Raw genomic sequence first — 24104 nt, 5'->3', positions numbered from 1 at the left:
GAGCCAGATGTACGTCATTTACCTCTGACCGGGGCTCCGGACCGGTTGCCGAAACTTCTCCCGCTCTGATGTCTCATACCTTCCTTACCTCCCCCAAACTCAACTTGTCAATTGCCACCAGGCCAATTGGCCAACCATGTCAACACCCGACCAAGTCGAGCGCTACGACGTACGCGAGGAACGCCGTTCACGCAAACAGCTCAGTTGTGCCGGTACGTCCGCGCGCTTGGAGATATTGATGGATGCAGAATGTCACCGCCTCAAGCTCAAGTGCGATAGGCAGGTGCCGTGCTCGAACTGTGTGCGGCGCGAATGTACCGATCTGTGTCCGAATAGCGTGCGGGTCAAGAAGGCGTATGTATGATGAGGGCGAGGACTGATGGCAGGACGCAGAGGAATGATGATATGGGCGAGATGCGCGATCGCCTCGCTGCTATCGAGGGCATGTTGGCTGCAATACCGGGGTTGAGGCGGTCGCGGTCGAGTTCGAGCTCGAGGTCCGAGTCCGAGTCGAGGGATAGGGAGAGGAGGAAGAGGAGGAGGGATGAGAGGGAGAGGAGGGATCGAGGTAGAGAGGAGAGGAGGGACGAACGACGTGATAGACGCGACGAGCGTGAACGTTCGCGGTCTGCGTCACCGCGATATCGGCCGTCATACGAAACGTTGCAATACGCGCGCGAAGAACGGCGCGAAGAACGGCGGTCACCACGACCATTGCGTGAAGACCGAACTGGCCCTTCCCAACTCACTCCTCCAGCGCGACCATCTCACTCGACACCTCCAAACCCAAACCCTTTACAACCGCCTCCCCCTCTCTCCCATCCCTCCCACCCGACACCATCTCAAGCGTCCCAACCAACACCCTCCTTTCAATACACGTACGAGCCCAACCCACCCCCGCAAGACGAGAGCTACGGCACCCTCGTGATTGACAGATCGGGACGGAGCAAGTGGCTCGGCCCGACAGCCGGCACAGAATGGCTACGTAATTCCGAAGTTGGGCGTAGATCACGCTCACATTCTCATTCTCCTCCACCAACAGAGAGAGCCGACGAGGACTGGTTCGGCGCAGACTCGCTCTTCCCCTTCCCTCCATGGGGACCAGCACCGACCATGGCCACAATCCTCCTCCACCTCCCGCCCATTGATCAAGCCCGCGTCCTCCTCGACGCATATTATGACAACTATACGTGGAACCACGACGTCGCACCTCGGGCAGGCGTTCAACCCATCTTTGACCGCGCATATGGACTGGGCCAAAATCCAAGCCGCGTACATCCCCAACAACTTGCTTTGCTGTTTATCATCCTCGCCATGGGAGCTCTCCACAACCCGGCCCTTCCACCCCACGATCCTGGCGCTGAACACCACCTCGCAGCCGCGAGGTGGTGTCTCGTCAAAGGAGACTTTATTGGACATAACACCATCGCCGGATTACAAGCCCTAGTGATCATGGCGCACTATGCGCTCGAGACGGAGAAAGGACGGAACGGGGATAGCGCGTGGCCTCTCTGGGGCCTGGCAATGCGTCTCGTCACCGCTATGGGACTACATATCGACGGGCGACGGTGGAACTTGCCTCCCGAAGTGGCTGAGGAGCGGAGGCACGTCTTTTGGGAATGTCATACCATTGACGTATTCCAAGCAAACTGTTTCTCTCGCCCCTCCTCCCTCCGTCCAGAACATATCGATACAGCCTTCCCAGGCGGTGGGGAACGTGACTTCCGGACCCTCAAATTCGAGTTGTGTCGTATCTCAGGAGCAGTCCTCGACCAGGCAATGGACGTGAGGCCGACAGCCTACTCGGCCATTGATGCGCTCTATGAGAGACTTTGCGCGTTCGAACGGCATATTCCATTCGCGATCCGGTGTCGAACCGCACTCCTAGCCTTGCCATCAGTGTATGCTGATGCCGAGAGCGCTATCCGCGATTCACCGGCTGTGAGCGGCCAACTGGCCCTTACGTTTCAGCAGTTTACGCTCGCCCTCAATGTCAGCGAGGCCATCCTGTTCCTCCAACGACCGTACTTTGTACGTGCGCTCCAAGAATCGCCGCAGGACCCAACAAGATCAACATACGCAAAGAGTTACCTCGCCGTCGTGGAGCGGTGTAACGTCCTCATCGAAGTCGTCGGGGGACTGTACGAGCTGTATCCGACCGTGACCGCGCGGCACTGGTTCTTCTGGGTGAGTAGCAACGCGGTTCAGCTATTCCTAACCCCAGTATCACCTGTTCACCGCCGCCGTGTGTCTCGGTACGATGATCATATTGAACCCGACCAACCCGCTGGCTGGTCTGGTGCTAGGCCAGATCGACCACAGTATCAAGCTCTACTCGTCGGTTTTGCGCGACCACGCAACCCCCTCACTTGTACAGAACCACCAGTGGCTCCTTCGTCTACGCGCCCGAGCTCTCTCCAAAGTCGAACACGCGCCGCCTCCACCGGGCGACGAGGCTGACGTCGACGTCGAGTTACTCGGCTGGCGAACCAGACTGGTGGAGCGCGCACGCGAAGGTAAGCGGGCGACGACGATCCGCCGCGAGGATGACAGTCCCATGTCCCATGGCCCATCGCCTGCTTCCATACAGCCTCAACCGCTCGTCCCACTCGCCCCAACAATCGACCAAGTTTTGCAACAGCATTTCGTCGATTCCACACCCCAGAGAACCCAGGATCCTGCAACCGACTTTCTCCTCCACCAATTCTGGGATCCCACGACCCTGCTCGAGAGCCGCGAGGGCGCGGGCGGCGCAAGTAATTGGTGGAACACTTGGGATCTTGGGCTCCCCGATCTACAGAATCCAATGTAGCATCAGCTGGCACAGCACATGATGTAATGCATAATAGTACAGTGGTTGAAGATTGTCAAGATGCAATGTACGCTATTCTCTCTCCCTCTTACTCCTCTTACTCCTGATCCGGGGCTAGATACGTCTGCGTATCTTGAGCCCTGACCCACGCCACAACTCGTGCTCCCCCATCCGCAAACCCCATATCCGCAAGCCGACGCTCAAACGTGCGTGCAGGCGTATCTCCCCCATTCCCGCGCCACCACGTATCGAACGGCTGTTCGCCTGCACTCGCAAGAGCCTCCCGCCCCTCCTTGATAGTTTGAAGACACTGCGCGATGAAATTGGCCCTCTCGCGAGCCCCAAGGATATTGGCAAGCACACCCGCAAACTCGGGCGTACCAAGTCGTCCCGACCATGCCCGGGCGACAAACTATAATCAGCCCCAAACAATCAGATGACTCACATATGGTCCGCGGGTCATGACCCACAACTCTGCCTGTTGTCCAAGCACCAGGCCATACGCCGCCATCCCTCCTTTCGGAGGCGCCGGCACCGACCGTCCCCTAAGCCAGGCGCGAGTCCTGGCCAACTGGGCGGCGTCCATCAAGCCTCCTAACGCGCCCAGACCTGCCCGCATAGCCGTGAAGAGGCCTACTAATCCGCCATGCGAGGCGAAGAAGAAGGGAAGCGCCATTTTTGATCCGCCCTCGCGTTCGCTGCGTGGAAGTCCTAAAGCCACAGTCACATTCGTCGGCTCCAGAGGAAGGTTTAAGGCTGCCAGGGCTTGGCGCGTGATGGCAAAGTTGCTGTTATTGTTTAGTGTTTCGTTTCGGGTTTCGGTCCCGGGTCCGGACTCACCGCTCGCCAGCAATCGGACCCTGAGCAAGGGCCGCCTGGAGGGCTTCTAGTCCGCCGGGGCGGGGCGATGCTGCCGCGATCGCTTCACGGATGGTATTGTATGCACCTAAGTTATCGGCGGCGAGGTCGGCGGCTGAGAGGAGGCGGATTTGTCCGGCGGCGAGAACTGCCTGGAGAAGGGGAAGGGTTTCGGGAGGGGGAGGATTTGAGGGTGGAGGTGCCGAGACGGGTGCGGATGGAGATGGAGCATTGGCTGGGGGAGACGGGGGAAGGTAGGGGAGCGCAGTGGTTGTTACCACGGGGGAGGTGCGCGGTGTCGTATTTGATGCAGTGGCGGATGGCGCCGAGTTGGCGGGCGTAGGGAGCGGAACTCGATCCGTCAAGCGGCGGCGTTTCCGCTTATCGTCATGCTCAAAGTCGGGAGGGAGTGAGCGGCCGCCCAGGAGTGATTCCATTATCACTCTAGTGTCAATCAACCGCGATGGTGATGGTGATGGTGGTGGTGATGGGTTATGGGGTGATGTTGACGGTTGATGGTTGATGGAAGAGTGTGATGGTAGATTCTCATTGGAAACGGTCAATGGACCCCGCCGTCTCTATCAATCAAACGGCTGACGCCGATGTGCTTCGTCAAGTGACGTCCGACGCCCAACGGAGATATCCGACTTGTTCCTGATCCTACCGGCTCTCTCCGCATAAACTCCTTAGACTCCTTCCCCCCACCAGGCTCCGATTGCAGCCGGATCAAAAATCATAAATGCAACATATGCTAGCAGAGCGCTCTGCCGCGCTCGTCGTCACAAACATCCTGATCGTGCCTTTCCCACACTCGTACTGTACGCGGTGCAGTGCACCGTGTCGGTACTTCTTCGCTCACGGCTCGCTCGGCCCTTTACTCCCGTACCGATACGGAGCATCCGGATTCGCCAACCCATGCCAAGCGCGCCGAGCCGCCGAGCCGCCGAGCTCGCCGAGCGCCAGATTACCCTATTCCACCTCTACATCTGCAGTAGGCGGTGTAGGCCCATACAGGCCCTCGTCTCGCGCACCCAAGCCGTGATGCGTTCGTATCGATCCTCGACCGTAAGTTCGCCTGCTCTATACAGGCCCAAATGAAAGTCTGCCGAAGGATTGCACGACCGTACTCCACTGCCCGTACTACTGGCGAGGAACGATGCCCCAGCACTCGCAATAGCACTGGCACCGCCTGGCGTCGCTGATCCAGTATCGTCAATAACAATGCCGGGGATACGGCGGGTCGAGCGCTAAGTGTCAGCTGACCGGATATTCAAAACTGACATGTATACCCCGAAGACATTCGACTGTAAAAGCCACACGTTCGTCGACGCTGGAGAGGATGTTGCCACACAGCGTTTGGAAAGTCACGACGTCGACTGCCACGTCCATCCGGCCATGCCATAGACGTGTCACGGACTGGTGTCAGCTTTGGTGATCATTATAGAAACGCACATAGGGTCCGAGACTCGCTGGGCTCCGGTGCATCATGTACAGTTCCCAAGCTTCGCCGTTCTGCAAAAGCCCGAATGCCTGGCCCGCACTGTCGGGAGGTGGTGGCGCGCCTCCAGCCGTATAGAGGCGGGCGAGGATGGCGAGCGCAGCGCGCATGCTGACTAGCAGGGCAGTCTTTGCTCCCGCGAGAGACGTCGTATCGGCGTCTCGAACAAAGAGAAAAGGTAACGCCGTGTCGCTCTCCGACTCGTCCATGTCATTTGGCGAGCCGGGAGGCGAGCGGCCCAGCCGTAAAAGTCCTAGAATCGTCGCGTGATGGGTGGTCGCAATGGCAGTCAGGCCGTCAACGTGGCCTGGCCATTGATCAAGAACGTGGCTCCACGGAACGCCAGCGGCCAATGTCACTGCTGGAGGGAGGTTGAGATCCAGCGTGGCCAGCACGCGGGCCGACACAGCCGTGTCCCTATTGTCAGCGTGTTGGAGAGCTGCTACTCACTCCTCGAGTCGGAAATGGCGGTTACCAAACGGTGCGCGCAGTAGGTCGCTGAGAGCCTGCCGCGCCCGACACGCTTGAAGCGTATACGGTGCGCCGCGGGAATATCGCGCCACCAGCGGGGGTCCGAACCAGAACGGGCCCTCGTCGGGAGTTGGTGGATCGGGATCGGGTGGATCGGGGGGTGGCGAATCGAGTAGAATACTCTCGGGGGATGGGTCTACCTGTATACTCTCGGGGGATGGGTCTACCTGTATTGCTATGGGGCTACTCTCGGTCGCTTGATGCGACTCTATCTCTATGGATGAAGATTCAAAGCTACTATGCTCCTCCATGTTGGTACTGCATCCTCGTAGTGCGAGGCGTTCGCCAATGCCTTGTTGACGCGAAACAAGCTCGACGCCACTGCCCCAACGCTCGACCATGGATCCAACAGCGAACGGACGAGCCCACAGTGCGTCCATTGCCTCGACTTCACGGCGGTGCACATATGACCATGGGTTGGCGGGACTCACGTCGGCCGGAGACAGCATGGCAATACCTCCGCGCGCCAGGACTGCGCGGTACTCTGCCCATGGGTCGCGCGGGGCCGGCGTAGGCGACGGACTTGGAAGCGCGTTGTCCATCCTCCGGCGCTTGCGGCGCACGGAGGTTCGCGTGCGTTTGGATGGAGCGATCGGGAGCGAGATGGGGAGGGGGAGTAGTACAAACGGGGCCGTGAGGGACGTGGACGAGGGCGTAATCGTGATCTTGGTGGTCTGCAGTCTCTGACCACTCTGCGGGCTCTCCAGGCTCTGCTGGGCCCGCGGCATGATTAAAGGAATGAAATGTGCGCAACTGTTGCGCAACTGTCAACCACACCATGGGTGGTGCTATTCAAAGATCCCCTCCTATGGAGTCAGTTTCTCAGCGCCAACCTCTTCTGGCAGTGTCATGGCCGTCGGCAAGCGCGCCTCGTATCACAGCGGAACGACGCGAGACGCGTCGGTCGGGTTGGCTGGTCCGCCCAAGGCCCAAGGCGCTGGCACTGGAACTGGCGCTGATGAGGAGTCATACAACTCGCTCTGTTGGAGCCTGCCGGCAGCGTGCGGCGTCTGACGCGTGACTCCAGCCATCATCGTACGACGCCACAGCCCACCTGCTGCGTATTGTTCATACACCGGCTGTGCTTTCCTGGATATTGGAACTGACCTGGTACCAGACGCCGTGAATGTGAATGGCAGTTTGAGGCACACCACCTGCCGTCAGCCAGCGCCAATTTGGAATGCCTACGATACAGTAGGCTCAGGCCCTAATCTTAGTCGACTGAGCGTCCAAACCCCTCTCGCCATCCATGTATGCATACTCTCCATTCTGCACTAGACAGATTCAGTGCGTTTGACACTTGACGCCGGACCGGACGGCTTGCTCCGAATGTTCTACCACAGCCGAGGCTGTCGCCATGCCGTTGCCACCATGGCTTCGGACCTACGCGTCAACGCCAGTGCCAATATATTCTACATGAGTTGTTGTATTCTGGGAAGAGGCACAGGCACACACCTGCGTCGCGCTGTCGGCGTTGCCCAACGACCACCACTACCACTGCGTCGGTCCTGGAGCGTGTGCTGTGGAGTCAATGCAAACGGTGCCTAGGCGTCTCAAGGCCCAGTATCAAAGTATCAAAGTATCAAGAGGCGATATTGCGACCCATTTCATCGGATTCGGAATTGCGCACCCACCATACTGGAACGGAGGTCTTCGGCCATGGCCGTGGTGGTCATCACAACTCTATCGTTCGCTACCGGTGGGCGCTATGAGCAGCATCATGATGCATGCATGCGGGAGGCAACGGCATATGTCAAGGCGAGGCAAGGCGGTGTGGTGTTGTGATGTTTGCGTGCGAGGGGGTGATGGACGACTTGGCAAATGACATTCCATTCCATTCCAATTTGTCGGATCTGCGGATCTGCGGATCTCCCGACAACCATGTCGGGTCTTGGTTCAAGTCATCCTTGCTTAGTCTGCCACCAGCAGACTGTCTTTACCAATGTACAATGTACAATGTACGGAGCATTCGCCATGGCCGACGGGCCATCGTGTCGAGGAACAAGCGTGACCGTTCCGTATCTTGTCACGAGTGAGTCAAGCATCGTCTCACAAACTTGCCACTCTCCTAGATTTATTACATCATGTCGATCTGCTGATCCAGAGTCCTGTTTCCAGGTCAGCTGTCAACGTTCGAGTTGCATGTTGGTCAATACGTTGGTATCCAACCGTTCGTCGTCGTCGACGTCAATGCCAGCCGCTCCACCCCACGTCACAGTCTATACATCTTCCGGCAGGTCTGGTGCCGCAAAGTCTTTGGTCATGTGGTCCTTGTAGAAACGGAAGTGGATCTTCTTGCCCGCCTCATCGATCGCCGTAATCTCTTCCAGCGAAAGATCTGGCAGCGTGTTGATGGCACCAATCTTCCGGAGGTTGCCCTCACTCTTGGACGACGTGACGGCAACCACACCCTTCTGGACCGTCCAGAGAAGCAGCACCGACGCGGGATCCAGGCCATGTGCAGCCCCAATACGCTCCAGTACAGGCTTGAGTGGACCGCCAGTCGGGTGACGCAGGATGGGCGTAAGCGGGCCAAACGCAGCCATCGTGATCCCATGACGGGCCTGGAGCTCCATGAGCGGCTCGAGATGCGCGTATACGTATGGGTGGAACTCGACCTCTGGGCGTTAGCAATTTTGTATCCTCAATGATGCGATAACGCCCCGTCCGTCACCCTCACGACAACAGACCGAGAATAGATACAGAACTGCCATCACCTTGCGACGCGAATGGTCAGTTCGTCCACTGCAACAGGCCAATTCCCCCCCCCCCCCCCCCCCACCTACTCACGGTTGACGACGGGCTTGATGCGCGCAACGCTCATCACAGCTTCGATATCCTGTGGTCGGAAATTGGAGAAGCCAAGGGACACGCCGCCCAGCGTCCCATCCTCAACCATCTCCTCGAGATATCTCCAGAACTCTGGAATCTTGCCTTGGTCCGGCACCCTAATATCGTGAATGAGCAAGAGGTCGGGTTTACTTCCGAGCTTGTCGAGCGAGTTGATGACGCTCTCGCGCACATTCTCCCGCGTCCTCTCCTTTCCTTTGAACGTGTTGCGCGATACTTTGAATGAGCCCAACCCAACCCCAACCCCAACCCCAACGTACTTTTATCCGTAACGAACACATCGCTCCTCTTCAAGCCGGTGGCGCCGATGGCCGCCGTCGTCTCCGCCTCGGTGTGGTACGACTGGGCCGTGTCGAGGTGTCGAATGCCAGCTTCAAGTGCTAGTTGGCCGCCGAGGACTGCGCGGTCGCCACCCTTTGCCAGGCCGCCAGTGCCGTTACCCCACGCTATTGCGGGGATCACCTTGCCATCCGATAAGAGCAAGGTGCGCGTGGCCACTTGTTTCGCGACCTGATGAAATGAGCGCTTGGCCGCCATGGTGTGTGTCGTGTAGCTGGTTGCTTCGTATCCCAACCTCTCATTGATCCGGTTTCAAAGTGGGATACGAAGGCATGACGTCATGAATGCCAGTTTGTCGGGCGGGGGCACATTTGCACCCAATCGCGACAAAAAGGAATGACCTCTGGCGGGATCGAACCGCCGACCTCATGCGTAACTCGATGTCACGTGTTAAGCATGCGCTCTAACCAGCTGAGCTAAGTGGCCTGCAACTGATTACGTAAGTTGTATGCATTCGTCTCGAGTCCTCTTTGACCGTGTCGCAGCCTCACTCAGCCCAGCTCCAAAAATCCGGCCAGGCCGGTTACCCTGGAGTTTGTGTGTTTTCGGCACCAAGTAGTGGCTGAAACTGTGACGCCAACGACATGCATGACTTACCTTGAGGTATGTGGCTGAATGCCTAAAACGATACAGCCGTCAGGTCTGGGTTGTTAACCTCATCAACGTCAGACCGAGTGCGCGCCATTCCTCAGAGTGGGGAATGGTCGACTTAAACCGTTCAAGGTTAGCTTTCTGGAGCGCTGGAGCAAAGGTTTAGGCAAGTTTAAGGTCAACATACCCGAAGCATACACTGCTTCAAAAGTCATGTGACTAGGATAATAAGAGACTGACACTAGGGATCAGCATTCACGTCCAATGGGTTGTTATAGACCAGTTTCAACTAAGTAATGACCCAAATGGCATTCACATCAACTGCATCGTCGTCTTCATTAGCATCAACGTCCATCAACCCATCCCCATCTTGCTCACTGCCTAGCCTCCCCAACATGAGCAACCGCCGTATCTTCCGGGCCGGGTCGGTCTCAATCAACTTACCTCGCTTCGGCTGGGAACCGACACAGGGTGGGCAGAACAACAACTCGCCTCCGCCGTCGTACCAGGCCATACCGCAACCAAATGCACTGTCGCCAGCCCCGCCCATCCCATCCGCAACGGTCCCAGCTCCAGTTCTCCCACTCCCGCTCCCGCCATCCGCAGAACAACCGGCTCCAGCCCCGGTGTCCGCGCAACCGCCCCCACCTCCGGGACAAGTCCCGGTGTCCTCCCCACCAGCAGCTCGTTCCCCGGTGGCATCCGCTACCGCTCCCGCAAGTACGGGCCCGGGAGTGCAGGATGGACCCGAGAGGGGCGAGGTCGAGCATGTCGTCGCGAGTTCCACAGTGGCGAGTTCCACGGCTGCGATGGTCTTCTTTGACCGTTTCCACATCTACGGCTATGACCGCCTGTCGCTCAAGGAACCCCCACCACCACCGCCCGCTGTCACTGTCAAAGACGAGACGCGGTCGCTCAGCTTTTGTGCAACCCGTCTCGACCCGATATCTGCCAGTGTAGTCGACTCGGCGGTCGCGTGGGCAGGTCGGTCAGACATTCAGGTAGTGTGGATCCGCCTGACGGCCGACGACACGAAATCTGTTTCCTGTGATGTCGCATTCCTTATCAACAGCACCGTCCTCACACCATTTGACCTCCACCCCCAAGTTTCCAAGCAGAAGGAGCTCCTCAAATCGCTCAGCCGGCCGTGGCTCCAGACCATTGTGAGCACGGGCACTGTTGGTGTCGACTACCCTGGCGACATTGTGTTCAAGAAGGCCCTCTCGAATAACAATATGACCATTGCGGGAATTGATTGGACGGCGCACACGTTCAAGAACGAGGGCCGGCGTGATCCGTGGATTCGTCAGCTCAAGGACCAGACCCGGGCGACTCTCGGCCCTCCAGGCTCGTTGGACATCTTTGCGTGCGAGTTCGCAAGGCCGGACAGGCCTACGGTCGTGGCTTCGGCGGCGGGCTCATGTGCGCCGCTGTCGTTCAAGGGGATGGCTGGCGAGGCGCTTGACGCACACACCACCACGTTCCTACAGAGTGCCGTGCCGACATTGCGTGGCATCGTCGACGATATCATGTCGTATCCATTTACGTCTGCCATCGACATGATTTCCATCTGTCTCCTCCATATAAGGGGCAAGGGCTCGACCGTCCGCATCGACGTCACCGACGCCTCTGCAACTCTTATTTCCAACCCACTGTCTGCATCTCACGTGAACCCGAATGGGCTGCAGGAAAAGGTTGCGAAACGCTGGGCCGACCTCTGTCGCCAGGGAGTGCCCGAGTATGATCACCCGGCGATGATTGCGCTCGGCGCCTCGCCCAAGGGCGCAAGGACAATCGACCAAGTGTCGACCAAGGTCGTATGGCGCGAGGCAACGATGCTAGCACCGCAGCGCGGCTTTGTGGGCCGAACATATGCCACGCGGCCAGGTGACCATGTTGAGAGTCATCGGAGCCCATCAGTCCGCGATACTGCCCACAGACCTTCTCGCGATAGTATCGTTATCAATGCCGACGAGATTCCAGGCTTCATCAACGATGTTTTAGCCAGCGCATTCGCATCCTCTGGCATTGAGATAGTACCCGGTCCCATTGCGGGAAATCGGCCACCTCCCTACGAAACCAGCCCCCCTCTTCCCGATGTTGCAGTTGCGGCTAGCCCTCGTTCTACCGCTGCTCTCTCGCCACAGCCCAACGTCACTGGGTCCCCTCTTCCTAACGCTTATAGCCCGCCGCTGCCCAACGTCACTAGCCCGCCGCTGCCCAACGTCGCTAGCCCGCCGCTTCCCAACGCGGCTGGTCCCACTTTCCCCACCGTGGCTAGCCCTGTCTCCACACTGGCCAGCCCTCCCCTCTCCAGCATGGTCAGCCCTCCCCTCTCCAGCATGGCCAGCCCTCCCGCCAACCACTTGCCCATGGATCTTTGCCTCTCTGCGCAGCCTCCAAAGTGGTCGGGCGGAACCATGCCACCGTTCCGATACCAGGGGCTCGGAGGACGAATTCTCGAGGAACCCACGGCCTCATTCGTCAATCGCGCCAAAGCGGACATTGGTGCCATAGTGGCCTATGTTGTCGACTGGCCCCCAACCATGCGCACAATCGAGCAAGCCACAGTTACTCTCTTACACATAGCCGGCCGGGGAGTGAGCGGGCGAGTCCTACTCAAGGACACAATGGGTAACAACATCACTACCTGGACCAACGCCACTTACATCAACTGGGGCATGCTGCCGCAGGTCGTTGTGCAGCGGTGGTACGATCTGTGTCGCCGGGGCATGCCGGGCGTTGACCACCCGGAAATGTTCACGTTCACAGTCTACCCCAAGAACACTCAGACAGTCAGCGTCGTCTCGGCGGATGCCTACTGGGAGCAGGCAGCGTTGGAGCTGGAAACCTCCGTTGAATCGATATACGCCGAGAGGGCAGGTATCCCTGTTGACGCGGGGCCAGCGCAGGCCTCAGCTCCTTCAGCTCCTGTTCGCGGAGCCACGATGCCGACACCAGCCGTGCCAGCACATCGAGCTCCGGTCCGTTCACCGACAGCACCGGCGCCCACGCATGCAAACGCGCAAGCGCACAACCATATTTCACCGGTAGCTGCCCAAGCTGCAACTGCGCTAACCACAGGTGCACTGGCAGCACTGAGAGACGGCAGTATTGCAGTACTTGCTCTCGCTGGGGTAGCTCCACGTTCCCCACCAGCGGGTGCAGACACAGGGTTCGTGGTCTGGTCAGCGCGGCAAGCTTTCGTTCAACAGCGATGCGGATCAAGAGATGCCGGAACATACGCACCCGCGCCGCACGACGTTGAGGGTTACCACGCGGATCCGATACGCAGTTATGCAAGTTATTAATCATCGTCTAAAGCATGCGATTGGTATGCCATGGCAGGTTTTTAAAGAGACTGTATTAGTTGAGGACTGGCGAGGTCACCAGTTGTAAGATGGTTGTCATGGCCAGGGACCAGAACGTTAGCAAGGTTATATGCAATACACTGCCTCGTTGCACAGCCGTCACCTGCTAACCTGCCGATTTCAAGATCCTATTGCTTTTGCTATTGCTATTGCTATGCTATTCCTATTGCTATTGCTATTTGGATGACGATGACACCCAGGGGGCTATGCGGCTGATGATCCTGACAACGCGTTGCCGTTACATAAACAAGATCTGTAACGATGGATCCACCCTCCTTGTCTCAACCGCACAATACTCTCCCGACATCTCAGACCACTCCAGCGTGTATGATCCATGGATACCAGGCCATCCCGCAGAAAGCCACGACGGCTGCAGGCACGACAACACGGGCAATAGAGTACGCCGAAATCGAGCTGGTGCGTACCGCCCTGGTGCCGATCCAGACCAACGGAATACTGGAATACGAGGCCCACGAGTTTTGGGCCCAACCCAGGCCGGGGGTGGTATACCCCACTGCTCCTGGTCCGCCTCCATATCCATCATGGGATCCTCGCGCACACGGTTTTATTGAAAGCGAGCCATTCCGCTCCCTCGCCCGCGACATGGCTAGACGAGCGATCAACTGGGCCGAGACGGACGTAAGCTGTGTATGGATCCGCGTCACGGATAGCGGGCAAGGCAACGTTTCTGCCGACGCGCTGTTCCTTGTCAATAACAAGATGATGACTCCGTTCCACATCCATCCGTCGGCGGAGAAACAACGTATCCTCCTTACGCAAATGGCGACACTCTGGCGGAGAATCACGACAAAGGGATCGGTAGGCGTACACCATCCAGGCGATATTGTCGTCCAGGTCTCTAGGGACATGTCAGTCACTCTTGCTGGTATCGATTGGAAGCCGCATAGATGTGAGACGCCAGGGCGGAGAAGGCTTTGGCTGAACCATTTCAGCCGGTTGGAGGAAAGCCGCTGGTCCAAACCGAACGCAACTGCCGGTCCTTCAAGCCGAGTCATGAGTGCGTCCTCTAGCAATGTCGCGAGCATATCTCGAACGATGGAACACAACTACACCGTCAGGGATAGACCCACGGTCACTACGTCCCACAGCGATTTCGCAAGTACGTCGCGCGGGAGGCCGAACGCCACGGCCGGCCCTTCAACATCCACATCCACATCCACATCTACATCGCACAGCAGTACCGCAAGCACCTCTCGCCCGAGGCTGTCGTTTGTGGGTCCGTCCGGCGACTTGTCGTCGCGCACCCACCGGTGGCTGCAGAGTATCGAGCCCATGCTGGCCCTCATGCTCTCCAACATCCTCTCCTGGTCGCCAACAAGAGGACGTATACACCGCCTGTACATCTGGCTAATACACCTCAATGGTCGAGGACCATTAGCCTGGGTAGAACTCAAGGACGTGTCCAGGGTGATGATCACAAACACCGTCGGTCCCTGGCAGTCTGATCCCGAGATCTTGCAGTCACACTTGCAAGTTTATTGGGACGAGATGTGTCGCGGCACACCAGGTATCGACCACCCATCGGCAATGAGGCTGGTGGGCACGCCTCGCGGAGGCGAGCCATGTACCGTCCTCGTTGCCGATGGCGTATGGCCGGAATCGGCACTCGAACCGGAAGCCCGCGCGGTCATCGAGCGGCGATACGCGTCACGGCCGAGTACATGGTCCTCCCATTCATCGAACCATCAACTGTCACTCTCAGACCATTCGTCGAATAACCACACCCCATCACTCAATTCATTGAATGGCTCGTCCACCAGTGAACCAAGACACGCACCCCGATCTCCAGCTCCAGCTGCTCGGCTGTCGTCTGGGTCTCGCGACGTCGACTTCATGACATCTTTCCGGCCCACTGCACACAAGATGATGGACATCGCGCAGGCATGGCCGCCAAAAGAAAAACAGATTAGCGAAATACGTGTCATCCTCGCGGCCGATCACGAGTTGGGGTTGGCGGGATATACGCTCATCACCGGTATTGGTGACGAAGCGCTCGATAAGTGTCCCTCCATCACTGGTGAAGCGCCGCATGTCCTACAGGAAACTGTTCTCCGACTCCTAGCAGAGTATTGTCACAAGGAGGACGACTTACCCTCCGCCATTGCCGTGCAGGTCCATCCCAACGTGCCGGGAGTCGACGTCCGGGCGATGTGGGAGGAGGGCGAGGAGGCACTGCGTGGGATGGGGGTGACGCTGCATTATCTGTGGCAGATGTTCCACGAGTGGGGTAATCGCGCGGCATCTCTTCCATGGCCCAAGCGCGGTCAATTCGGCTGACGAGGGCCGAGACAGGAATGCATGTATGGCTCGTCTGTATAGAGTGTGCATGGTGTGATTGCATTCTGTGCGTCAGCGAAGAACGAGGAGGTGAGCGAGGATGGCGAGCTAAGCCTGAGCAAGATAGACATTCACGCAACGGTGTGGGCACGCTCCAATCCCATTCAGGTAATCTCGTCTCTCTAGAGATGGCCCGACGCGTGCGATGGTGTTGGAGTCTTGGAGATGACAAAGTCCAGCCCAGCATGCCTCGCGTGTCCAGCATGCCTCCCACACGTTAGGCAGCATTTCTCTCATGCGCCAGGATATCTTGGGAACTGGTTGCTAATGGTTGCCGAGTGGCCGATTAGGTGGTGTCTGGATCTTTTGCCTGGGGCTCGTTGAGGTGAAGCCTCCAGCAGCGTGCGGCTTGCTGCCCAGGCCGCCCCCGGGTCACGTTCCTTGCACTGGTCATACTGCAATCTTGATCTGATGTCGTGAACCAGGCTCAATTTGGGAATCGGAGTCGGAGACGGTCTCGGACTAGCCCGATGAAATCAGGCCCAAACAAGGCACGATGACTCGGCTTGTCCCTTAGCGTTGCTCCACTCCACAAATACACCCAACCGAGCAAACTGAACCACAACTCTCATGTCACCTCCGCTCAAACATGGCACCATCAATGAGCCCAACGAGGACTCTACACACGCCGTCCCCGCACCAGAATACTCGCGCTTCACGCGGCGGCAGCGCTGGCTCATCGTCGTGCTCGCCACGATATCAGCCACATTCTCGGGCTTCGCCTCCAACATCTACTTCCCCGCCATCCCGCGCATCGCCCATGATCTCGGAACATCAATCGAAAACATCAACCTCACCGTCACGACGTACATGGTGTTCCAGGCACTCACGCCAACATTATGGGGCGCCCTTTCGGACGTCTACGGTCGCCGGGTGACGCTTATGTGTACGTTTGTCGTTTTTATCGGTGCGAGTATTGGACTGGCCCTCTCAACACAGTTCTACGAGCTTCTCATCTTGAGAGGATTACAGAGCTCGGGTTCAGCTAGTACCATCGCCATTGGATCAGGCATGATTGGAGACGTGACTGCGCGAGAGGCGCGCGGAGGTATCATGGGGATCTTCCAGACAGGCCTTCTCATGCCTCTAGCCATTGGGCCTGTGCTCGGCGGCGTGTTCTCTGACACGATGGGGTGGCGCTCCATCTTCTGGTTCCTCGTCATCTACGGGGGAACATACCTCGCCATATTGGTGGTCGTGCTTCCCGAGACGCTGCGGGGGCTTGTTGGCGACGGCTCGTTGTTGCCACCTCGCATCTCGCGAGCTCCACTAGATAAAATAATGGCACCACCACGGGAGGCGCAAGCGACAACTACCAAGTCACTCAAGCTCGATATCGCCGCGCCAATCCGCATCCTCTTCTACCCCGAGGTCTTTGTTACGCTCCTCTTCCTCTCGCTACACTACGCGACTTGGCAGATGGCCGTCACGGCCCAATCGTCCCTCTTTAAAAGCATATACGGCCTGGACGACCTACATATCGGCCTGACGTTTTTGGCCAACGGCTTCGGGTGTATGATTGGGACGCTCACGACTGGCAAGCTCCTAGACCACGACTACAAGCGTATGCAGGCCCACTTTACGGGTAATCCGGCCGACTTTCCAATCGAACACGCGCGCCTACGCACCGTCTGGTTCTGGTCGCCATTACAATGGTTCGCAATGCTGCTGTTCGGCTGGGCGCTCGACAAGCACCTACATATGGCTGCACCGATTGTTGCTTCGTTCGTCCTCGCGTGGGCCGCCATGTCGATCCAGTCCGTCATCTCGACTTTTATCGTCGATGTGTTTCCGACTCAGAGCGCGTCAGCAACTGCGGCACTCAACCTCGCCCGATGTCTACTCGGTGCTGCAAGTACGGCGGCCGTAGAACCGACCATGAAGCGGATCGGGACGGGATGGACTTTTACGCTCTGGACTGGGCTCTTGGTATTGTCGCTCGTGCTTGTGGGAGTACAGCAGCGATGGGGCGCGATTTGGCGCAAGCGACGCGAAGCGAGGGAACGGCAAAAGGAGACCATGTAGCCTACAACTTGCATCACTGCCGATCGGTAAACTGCCCAACATCGCATAATCCCAGCCAACACTCCAAACTTGTCCATCTCAATCACGCATTGGTCCAACCGCGTCTCCATGGAGCCAAGCATGTCACTGGACACCAAGCGAAGAATGCCGCGCTCTTCTTGGTAGCGGATCTTATCCTCGCCTGATCAACTGCCGCGCAGAGACCTGGCTGTCCTCACACCTGTTCTCACTTCAGCTCAAACAGAGAAACAAGCTCTAGACCAAATGTCCGGCAATGCTTGCCTGTGTCCGTGTCTCCAGTCTCGAAAGGCTTGGTACGCAAAATGAGAGTCCCAGAGCACTCGGCAGCATGTACAACCGGCTCGGCCTTCTGAACAGGATGCATTGGACTTGAACTATCATTTCGGCTTTACGGTTCCATCTCGACATTGTTCTTGCGGTCTTTCAGAGTCCTTTATTGGCACACGCCGCCGACGCAGTTTTTGCCCTCCTCACACTGGGGTCAGCAACACTCAACCCTCACCCACCGGTAGGAAGCACCCGCCACAGTGCTTGTTATCGTTCATCGGATTGTAGCAGTAGTTGACGCAGTTGATCTGGTCAGGCGGACAACCCTCGTTGCCGGTACAAGTGCCGTTGACGCAGTTGTCCCCCGTTTGGCACTGGATCAGCAGCGTCCGCAATCAAACCTACAGAGTTGAAGCACTTTCCACAGTTTTGCTGGTCGTTCATGAGGTTGAGACAATTGCCATCATAGCTTGAGCACACCTCGAAGCCTGGGGCACAGGGAAGACACTTGCCGCTCTGGCACTGCTGGCCTTCGGGGCACTGGGTCAGCGCGTCCAAATCCAACATTGTCACATACCTCGTTGTCGCATCCGCCACAGTCGCGGGGGTTGTTGGTTAAGTCGACGCATCGGGGCACGAAATACTCGCCGCAAAGCGTCTTGCCGGGGACACACTGGCACGTTCCACCGACGCATTTGTCGGCGCCGTCCGGGCAGGAAATGTCACAGCTACCGCACTTTGTAAAATCCGTCTGGAGGTTGAAACACCTCCCAAAACACGTGTCAGGCGTGTCTGCTGGACATCCGGTACACTTGCCATCGACGCAAAGCTGGCCTTCGCCACAGCTGATGCCACACCCGCCACAGTTGAACGAGTCTGTGGGGAGGTCGACACACTCCCAGGTCCCGAAGTCTGCCGAGCCTGATAGGCAGGCCGTTTGGTTGCCGCAGGACATGCACTGGCCATCCTTGCATGAAGAGCAGCTTGCGAGGCAGGCGCCACAGTTTCTCCAATCATTCTTGAAGTCGGTGCATATCTCATACGGCACGCCGTAGTCGTCCCAGTACCAGCACGACTGGAGGCCTTGCTCGGCACACGTCTTGGGCGGGGGATTCTCCACGCATGTGCTGTTGATGCATTGATGGTTTTCACCGCACTGGAATTAGCGTAAAGCGTACCGTACTGCTTACATGGTTGTCACACTTTCCACAGTTCCACCAGTCGCTCTGGATATCTACGCAGAGACTTCCACACTTTGTATTGCCCTCTGTACATTCACACACGCCGTCACGGCATACGTTGTTGCCCCATGCGCACGAGGACTCGCACGCGCCGCAGTTCCAGGGGCTGGTCTTCAGATCGACGCATTGGGTTCCACACAGAGTGAGACCATCGGTGCAGGTTTGGTTTTCCTGCCGAAGCGTGATGACGCTAGCGCTAACGCACCCCAGCGAGACAAGGAGGAGATACTTGAGCATGGTGGGTGTGGGAATCGACACTGGTGGGCGCAGTGCATCCTTTTATGTGATGCAGACATGTAGTGTAGACGGCGGTTGGGCAGTGCAAGGTTCAGAGACTAATGCCCCAGACGTGCCAAGTCTAGGCTGGACAATGAAGCTTAAAGCCATCTGGGTGTGGCCCTCGGAGCGGAAGACACTGCAATCATCACGTGCCGCATGGTCGCAAGGCAGGAATCACCCCATGTTCCCGGTGCCGTACTGTAACAGTCTTGGCATTGCAACTTTAACCGTGGGTGGTGCCCACATGCGCGTCACAATTAGGTATATCAGGCATATGGATAATGAATCAACTCGGTCAATGCCTTGACTAACGGCATACGCCTGCCACGCAGTTCTTGCCCACCGAACACTGATGTAAGCTTTACCTCAACTTGAACGTCACTTGCCTTGTTGCCGCACCTGCCGCAGTGGCGGTTATCGTTTGAAAGATTGAGGCACAAACCATCGCAGCGGACCTGGCCCGGTGGACAACCGTCATTGCGCTCACACTCTCCATTTACGCAATTGCTTCCCACGCCGCACTGGAATCAGTCGTGCCGCTGCTCCACCTACTGTGTTGTAGCACTCGCCGCAGTGCATGTTGTCGTTGATAGGGTTGATACACTTGCCGGCACAGAGCTTCTGGTTCCCGGTGCACCCTGTACATTTGCCATTCACGCACTTGGATCCTGATTCTGTGTCACACTACATCAGCCCAGCCGGGAATCAGCTCACCCAGGAGTTACACTGGCCGCAGTTCTGAGGGTCGGTAAGTAAGTCGGAACATTGAAACCACGCGATTTGACGGTAGCACAAAGTCTGGCCAGCGGGACACTGGCAATAACCGTTGATACACGGGTAGTACCTGGCTTCAGATAAGCTCTGGTTGTTGGCTCACCAGGGACACTCGGAAGCAGTCTCCGCCGTACACTTCATCAAGCAAGCACCATCGCGACATGGGGTGTCTGTGCACTGACGTTAGCGACGGAGACACAGGAGGAAAACCTTGTAGCCGCACTGGCCGCAGTTATTGATGTCGTTGACCAGGTCTACGCAAGTTGTGCCGCATGGCCACTTCCCCTTGGGACAGGTCAGGTCACGGGCTTCGGTCGGCACAGCGTGGACAACACCTGGAATGAGTGCCGGACGGCGTCGCACGTACCGATGACGGCCAGGACGGTGAGGGCGATGAGGTGGAGAAGTGAACGCATGTCGAATGTTGAAGTCGAGAAACAATGGCCACCGCAATAAAAGCACCTCAACGTGGGCAATCGATACACTCAGTGGAGCGAGGGGGCGCTTGCTCGCCACGGCGCTTGCTCGGCACAGCGCTTGCTCGGCACAGTTAAGCCTGCGGAACTGGGAGTCCATGGAGCATTCACAGTTCGCAACTTGCCAGATTTCACCTTGGGGGTCTCATTCCGAGGAATGCGGGCAGGCGTGCCGCACGTTCCCCGTCAGTCTTCTCAGGTGCTGCGCCGATACACATACCCAGCAGTGTACGCCTGAGCCATTAGATGGCAATTGTACGGCAAGCGGCATCGGTGAAATTGCATGAAATTTGCTGGGCAACATGAGCTGTCGATTACAGGTGCCAGATGAGTTGTACTGTAGCATGCCTCAACGGTCCTGAAAACAGGCTTGTATCCAAGGTGTAGAGCACTTGAAAGTTTACGCTCTGGCGAACCTAAGCTTCTCCCCCCGAATGTCAGTACGATCTCTCCACAGCCGCAAGTGTGAGCAACTCGGTTGGGCCTTACGGCGACACCGAGCCTTGTTGGCCTCGGTGAGTGTAGGAGCGCTGCGCCATACCGTCAATCAATGCCGGCATGCATGACAGTGTGAACACTAACACACCCCACGCCTCCACTTCAGCATCGGGTACCTTGATAAGGCGCGTGCCGACTACCGTCCTCGTGCTCATCGATTTTGGCGCGGAGCTTGTAGTGGCCAAGACTGGGGAGCCAGTACATCCACGCCTAGTAGTACACGATCATGATGGTGACAACGCCGACAGCGACGATCGCAGGCGTGGCGTAGAAGAAATTCAAGGACGTTGACTGGGTCGTACCCTTCGGCGGGACCCATGGCATGACGGTGAGGAAGAGGTTTTCGAGGATGAAGATGATGAAACTCGGTGCGGGGGAGGCCCGCCTTGTCACGCTGATGCCGGAGGCGGAGGAGACCAACTGCTACCAAGCCGAAGAACACTGATTCTGGCCAGTGCTTCAGTGTAACGATGAAGTGAAGGCTGAGCCTACGGGCGGGGCGAGGCTCACGACGACAGAGATTGCCCAGATCACTAGCACTCTCCCGATGGGCGAGCCAAATGGGCGCGTCGTCACCCAGAACTTGAAATAGGGGAGGACTCCCTGGCGCCCGGTCTCGCGGATCATGCGTGGTTTGAACGCCTGTTCGAGGTACACTGCCTCGGCGCCGGAACGCGACGGGAAGAAGGACGCCAGCGAGTGTGACGACGAACCTGATGACCCAGTAGATGAGCGCCAAGCCGACACTGCCCGTTCCGGTGAGGATGTTGGACGGCGTGGAGACGATGCCTGTCCCGACCATCCCGCCGACATTGATCATCAGCCAAGTTCAGAAGCCGACATTGTAGCCGAGCGGATTAACTGCTTCAACTGGAGCGCCATTTGCGATCTGGTACGACGTGCCGACATTTTGATGGGATGAAGGGGAGCTCACACAAATCACCTGTTGACTTTGTTTTGTGAATCAGTCTTGTCGGGTATTTAGGCTGTTTACCCGCCAAATAGCAAGTGGAGGCACGTCACGTGTCCACCCTCTCCTCTCCCGCCATGTTGGTGTTTCACGGAACGCGTAGGCAAAGATCAAGATCAACCACCATCACCATCTTGTTGACTAACTCACCCTCCTTCTCGTTCTGACCACACGCATGTCCCATAGAGGCTTCGTGGTCGGCCTAGGGCCCGGGCTCCGGGCCCGCTGTGTGCCACGAGCAAACCCCCTCCGCAGTGGTGAGTTGTTCACAGAGCGGCCTAACACCAGTCCCAAGAGTTCCAAGGCCATGGCTCCCACTTTCTCTGGGGCGCATCGGCCTCGGTTTGCGCTTCAACTCGACAAATGACAAGCTAGTCACCAAGACTGAGGAGCGGCAGTCGCCCTTCGCCCGCCTGTCCTCGGCGTTTGCACTAGACAAGCCTGCCGAGCCAGAAGACGACAAGGCCGAGTCGTCGATCGGCAAGCTCGCCGAGCTGGCCATACCTGAGAAACGGACGCTCGCAACGGCGGTCGGCCTTCTCGTGGTCTCGTCTTCCGTGTCCATGCTCGTGCCCCTAACTATTGGCAAGTTGATTGACTTTTTCTCCTCCAACGCCTCGACATTCTTTGGGATGAGCTTCCCCGTCGCAGCGACGCTGCTCACCATCGCTTTCTTTGTTGGTGCGGCTGCAAACGCCGGACGCGTATACCTCATGCGTACGGCGGGACAGCGCATCATTGCACGCATTCGTAACCGAGCATACCTCTCCACTTTACGACAGGAGCCCGAGTTCGCCGACCGCTCGGCTGGCGACATTGTCTCGCGCCTCAATGCCGACGCCAACATCCTAGGCGATAGCGTGACCTCGAACCTCTCGGACGGACTGCGTGCCATCATCTCAGCGACGGTCGGCGTGTGCGCCATGTTTTGGATCTCAAGCAAGCTCACGCTTGTCATGCTCTGCGTCGTGCCTCCCATCTCACTCGGTGCTGTCTTCTACGGTCGATACCTCCGCAAATTGTCCAACCTCACGCAGGAGAGCCTAGGCGAGATGTCCAAGACGGCCGAGGAGAAGCTCAACGCCTTCAAGACCGTCACGGCGTACAACGCCCAGGGTCTCGAGGGTCGCGTGTTTTCCAACAACGTCGAGACCGTGTTCAATCTCGCGCGCAAAGAGGCGGGCGCGTCGGCCATCTTCTTCGGCATGACGGGTCTCACTGGCAACCTCGCAATGTTGTGTCTCCTGACGTACGGTGGTCACCTCGTGTCTAGCGGAGCCATCACCGTCGGCGACTTGACATCTCTGCTCATCTACAGCGGATATGTTGGCAGTTCAGTGTCGGGGCTCACGAGCTTCTTCAGCGGTATTATGAAGGGTGGGTCGATCAGCAACTGGAGCTGACCACAGGTGTCGGTGCCGGCCAGCGCGTGTTCTACCTCCTCGACCGACAGTCAGCCATCCCTCTGGGTGTGGGCCAGACTCTCAGTCCAAACCGTGAGGGGCCTATCTCCTTCAACGACGTCCGCTTCACGTATCCGTCTCGCAAGGAGGTCGAGGTGCTCAAAGGCATCAACCTGATCGTCCAGCCCGGCACGAGTGTCGCTCTCGTCGGCACGTCGGGGAGCGGCAAGTCGTCCATTCTCACCCTGCTGGACCGCTTCTACGACCCTAACCACGGCACCATCTCGTACGACGGCTCCGACATCCGGAACTTTACGCCCGAGTCATGGCGCGATCGCATCGGCGTCGTGTTCCAGGACCCTGTGTTGTTCGCTGGCACAGTTCACGACAACATTGCGTACGGCGCGCCCGGTGTTACCCGCCAGGACGTCGAGGAGGCGGCACGTGCCGCCAACTGCGAGTTTATCTGGGACCTACCACAGGGTTTCGACACGCCAAGTAGGTAGGCGTTAAACGTTGCTGACCACAGTCGGCAAGTCGAGCCTGTCTGGCGGACAGAGGCAGCGGATTAGCATCGCGCGTGCGCTTGTCCGGCGTCCCGCGATCCTCCTCCTCGACGAGGCGACGAGCGCACTCGACTCCAAGTCCGAGGACGCGGTCAATGCCGCGATTGACCGCATTATCCACTCGCACCACATCACCGTCATCTTGGCCGCGCACCGTCTGAGCAGTATTGCTCGCGCCGAGCGCGTCGTCGTGCTCGAGAACGGCGTCATCTCGGAGCAGGGCCGCTACGACGTGTTGAGCAGGACAGAGGGTAGCCGCTTCCGCAAGCTCATGGCCGCACAGCTGCTGCTCGAGCAGGAGGCCAACAAGCATTAGAAATACACCTGTAACCATAGACATGCCATCTTGACTACTTCCCGCCATCGCTCCGCATAA

At 57.9% G+C, this 24104-nt stretch overlaps 9 protein-coding genes across 9 annotated transcripts; 4 read left to right on the top strand and 5 right to left on the bottom strand.

Moving 5' to 3' along the window:
* Positions 1–1113: 1113 nt before the first annotated feature.
* Positions 1114–2812, top strand: CcaverHIS019_0404430 (uncharacterized protein; the record flags this gene model as incomplete). Its single annotated transcript, XM_060600279.1, has 2 exons — positions 1114–2187; positions 2225–2812. The coding sequence occupies 2 exons, from the start codon at positions 1114–1116 to the stop codon at positions 2810–2812; spliced, it is 1662 nt and encodes a 553-aa protein (XP_060456888.1).
* A 97-nt stretch (positions 2813–2909) lies between these two features.
* Positions 2910–4107, bottom strand: CcaverHIS019_0404420 (uncharacterized protein; the record flags this gene model as incomplete). The annotated part of the gene is made up of 3 exons (XM_060600277.1): positions 2910–3224; positions 3258–3600; positions 3653–4107. The coding sequence occupies 3 exons, from the start codon at positions 4105–4107 to the stop codon at positions 2910–2912; spliced, it is 1113 nt and encodes a 370-aa protein (XP_060456887.1).
* A 543-nt stretch (positions 4108–4650) lies between these two features.
* On the bottom strand, positions 4651–6427 carry CcaverHIS019_0404410 (uncharacterized protein; the record flags this gene model as incomplete). The annotated part of the gene is made up of 4 exons (XM_060600276.1): positions 4651–4917; positions 4952–5086; positions 5123–5585; positions 5619–6427. 4 exons carry the CDS (start codon positions 6425–6427, stop codon positions 4651–4653), a joined length of 1674 nt encoding a protein of 557 aa, XP_060456886.1.
* Positions 6428–7918: 1491 nt separating this feature from the next.
* On the bottom strand, positions 7919–9086 carry CcaverHIS019_0404400 (uncharacterized protein; the record flags this gene model as incomplete). Its single annotated transcript, XM_060600275.1, has 3 exons — positions 7919–8319; positions 8490–8765; positions 8810–9086. 3 exons carry the CDS (start codon positions 9084–9086, stop codon positions 7919–7921), a joined length of 954 nt encoding a protein of 317 aa, XP_060456885.1.
* Positions 9087–9874: 788 nt separating this feature from the next.
* Positions 9875–12581, top strand: CcaverHIS019_0404390 (uncharacterized protein; the record flags this gene model as incomplete). The annotated part of the gene is made up of 2 exons (XM_060600274.1): positions 9875–12463; positions 12564–12581. The coding sequence occupies 2 exons, from the start codon at positions 9875–9877 to the stop codon at positions 12579–12581; spliced, it is 2607 nt and encodes an 868-aa protein (XP_060456884.1).
* Positions 12582–15778: 3197 nt separating this feature from the next.
* Positions 15779–17233, top strand: CcaverHIS019_0404380 (uncharacterized protein; the record flags this gene model as incomplete). The annotated part of the gene is made up of 1 exon (XM_060600273.1): positions 15779–17233. One exon carries the CDS (start codon positions 15779–15781, stop codon positions 17231–17233), a length of 1455 nt encoding a protein of 484 aa, XP_060456883.1.
* Positions 17234–19998: 2765 nt separating this feature from the next.
* On the bottom strand, positions 19999–20231 carry CcaverHIS019_0404370 (uncharacterized protein; the record flags this gene model as incomplete). Its single annotated transcript, XM_060600272.1, has 2 exons — positions 19999–20150; positions 20183–20231. 2 exons carry the CDS (start codon positions 20229–20231, stop codon positions 19999–20001), a joined length of 201 nt encoding a protein of 66 aa, XP_060456882.1.
* A 768-nt stretch (positions 20232–20999) lies between these two features.
* Positions 21000–21591, bottom strand: CcaverHIS019_0404360 (uncharacterized protein; the record flags this gene model as incomplete). Its single annotated transcript, XM_060600271.1, has 2 exons — positions 21000–21174; positions 21503–21591. 2 exons carry the CDS (start codon positions 21589–21591, stop codon positions 21000–21002), a joined length of 264 nt encoding a protein of 87 aa, XP_060456881.1.
* A 343-nt stretch (positions 21592–21934) lies between these two features.
* Positions 21935–24044, top strand: MDL1 (uncharacterized protein; the record flags this gene model as incomplete). Its single annotated transcript, XM_060600270.1, has 4 exons — positions 21935–22016; positions 22048–23136; positions 23169–23660; positions 23692–24044. The coding sequence occupies 4 exons, from the start codon at positions 21935–21937 to the stop codon at positions 24042–24044; spliced, it is 2016 nt and encodes a 671-aa protein (XP_060456880.1).
* Positions 24045–24104: the final 60 nt, after the last annotated feature.

The sequence above is a fragment of the Cutaneotrichosporon cavernicola genome, assembly GCF_030864355.1.
Source record: "Cutaneotrichosporon cavernicola HIS019 DNA, chromosome: 4".
Lineage (NCBI taxonomy): Eukaryota > Fungi > Basidiomycota > Tremellomycetes > Trichosporonales > Trichosporonaceae > Cutaneotrichosporon > Cutaneotrichosporon cavernicola.
The sequence above is the reverse complement of the archived record's forward strand: the minus strand, read 5'-3'. Positions and strand labels throughout refer to the sequence as shown.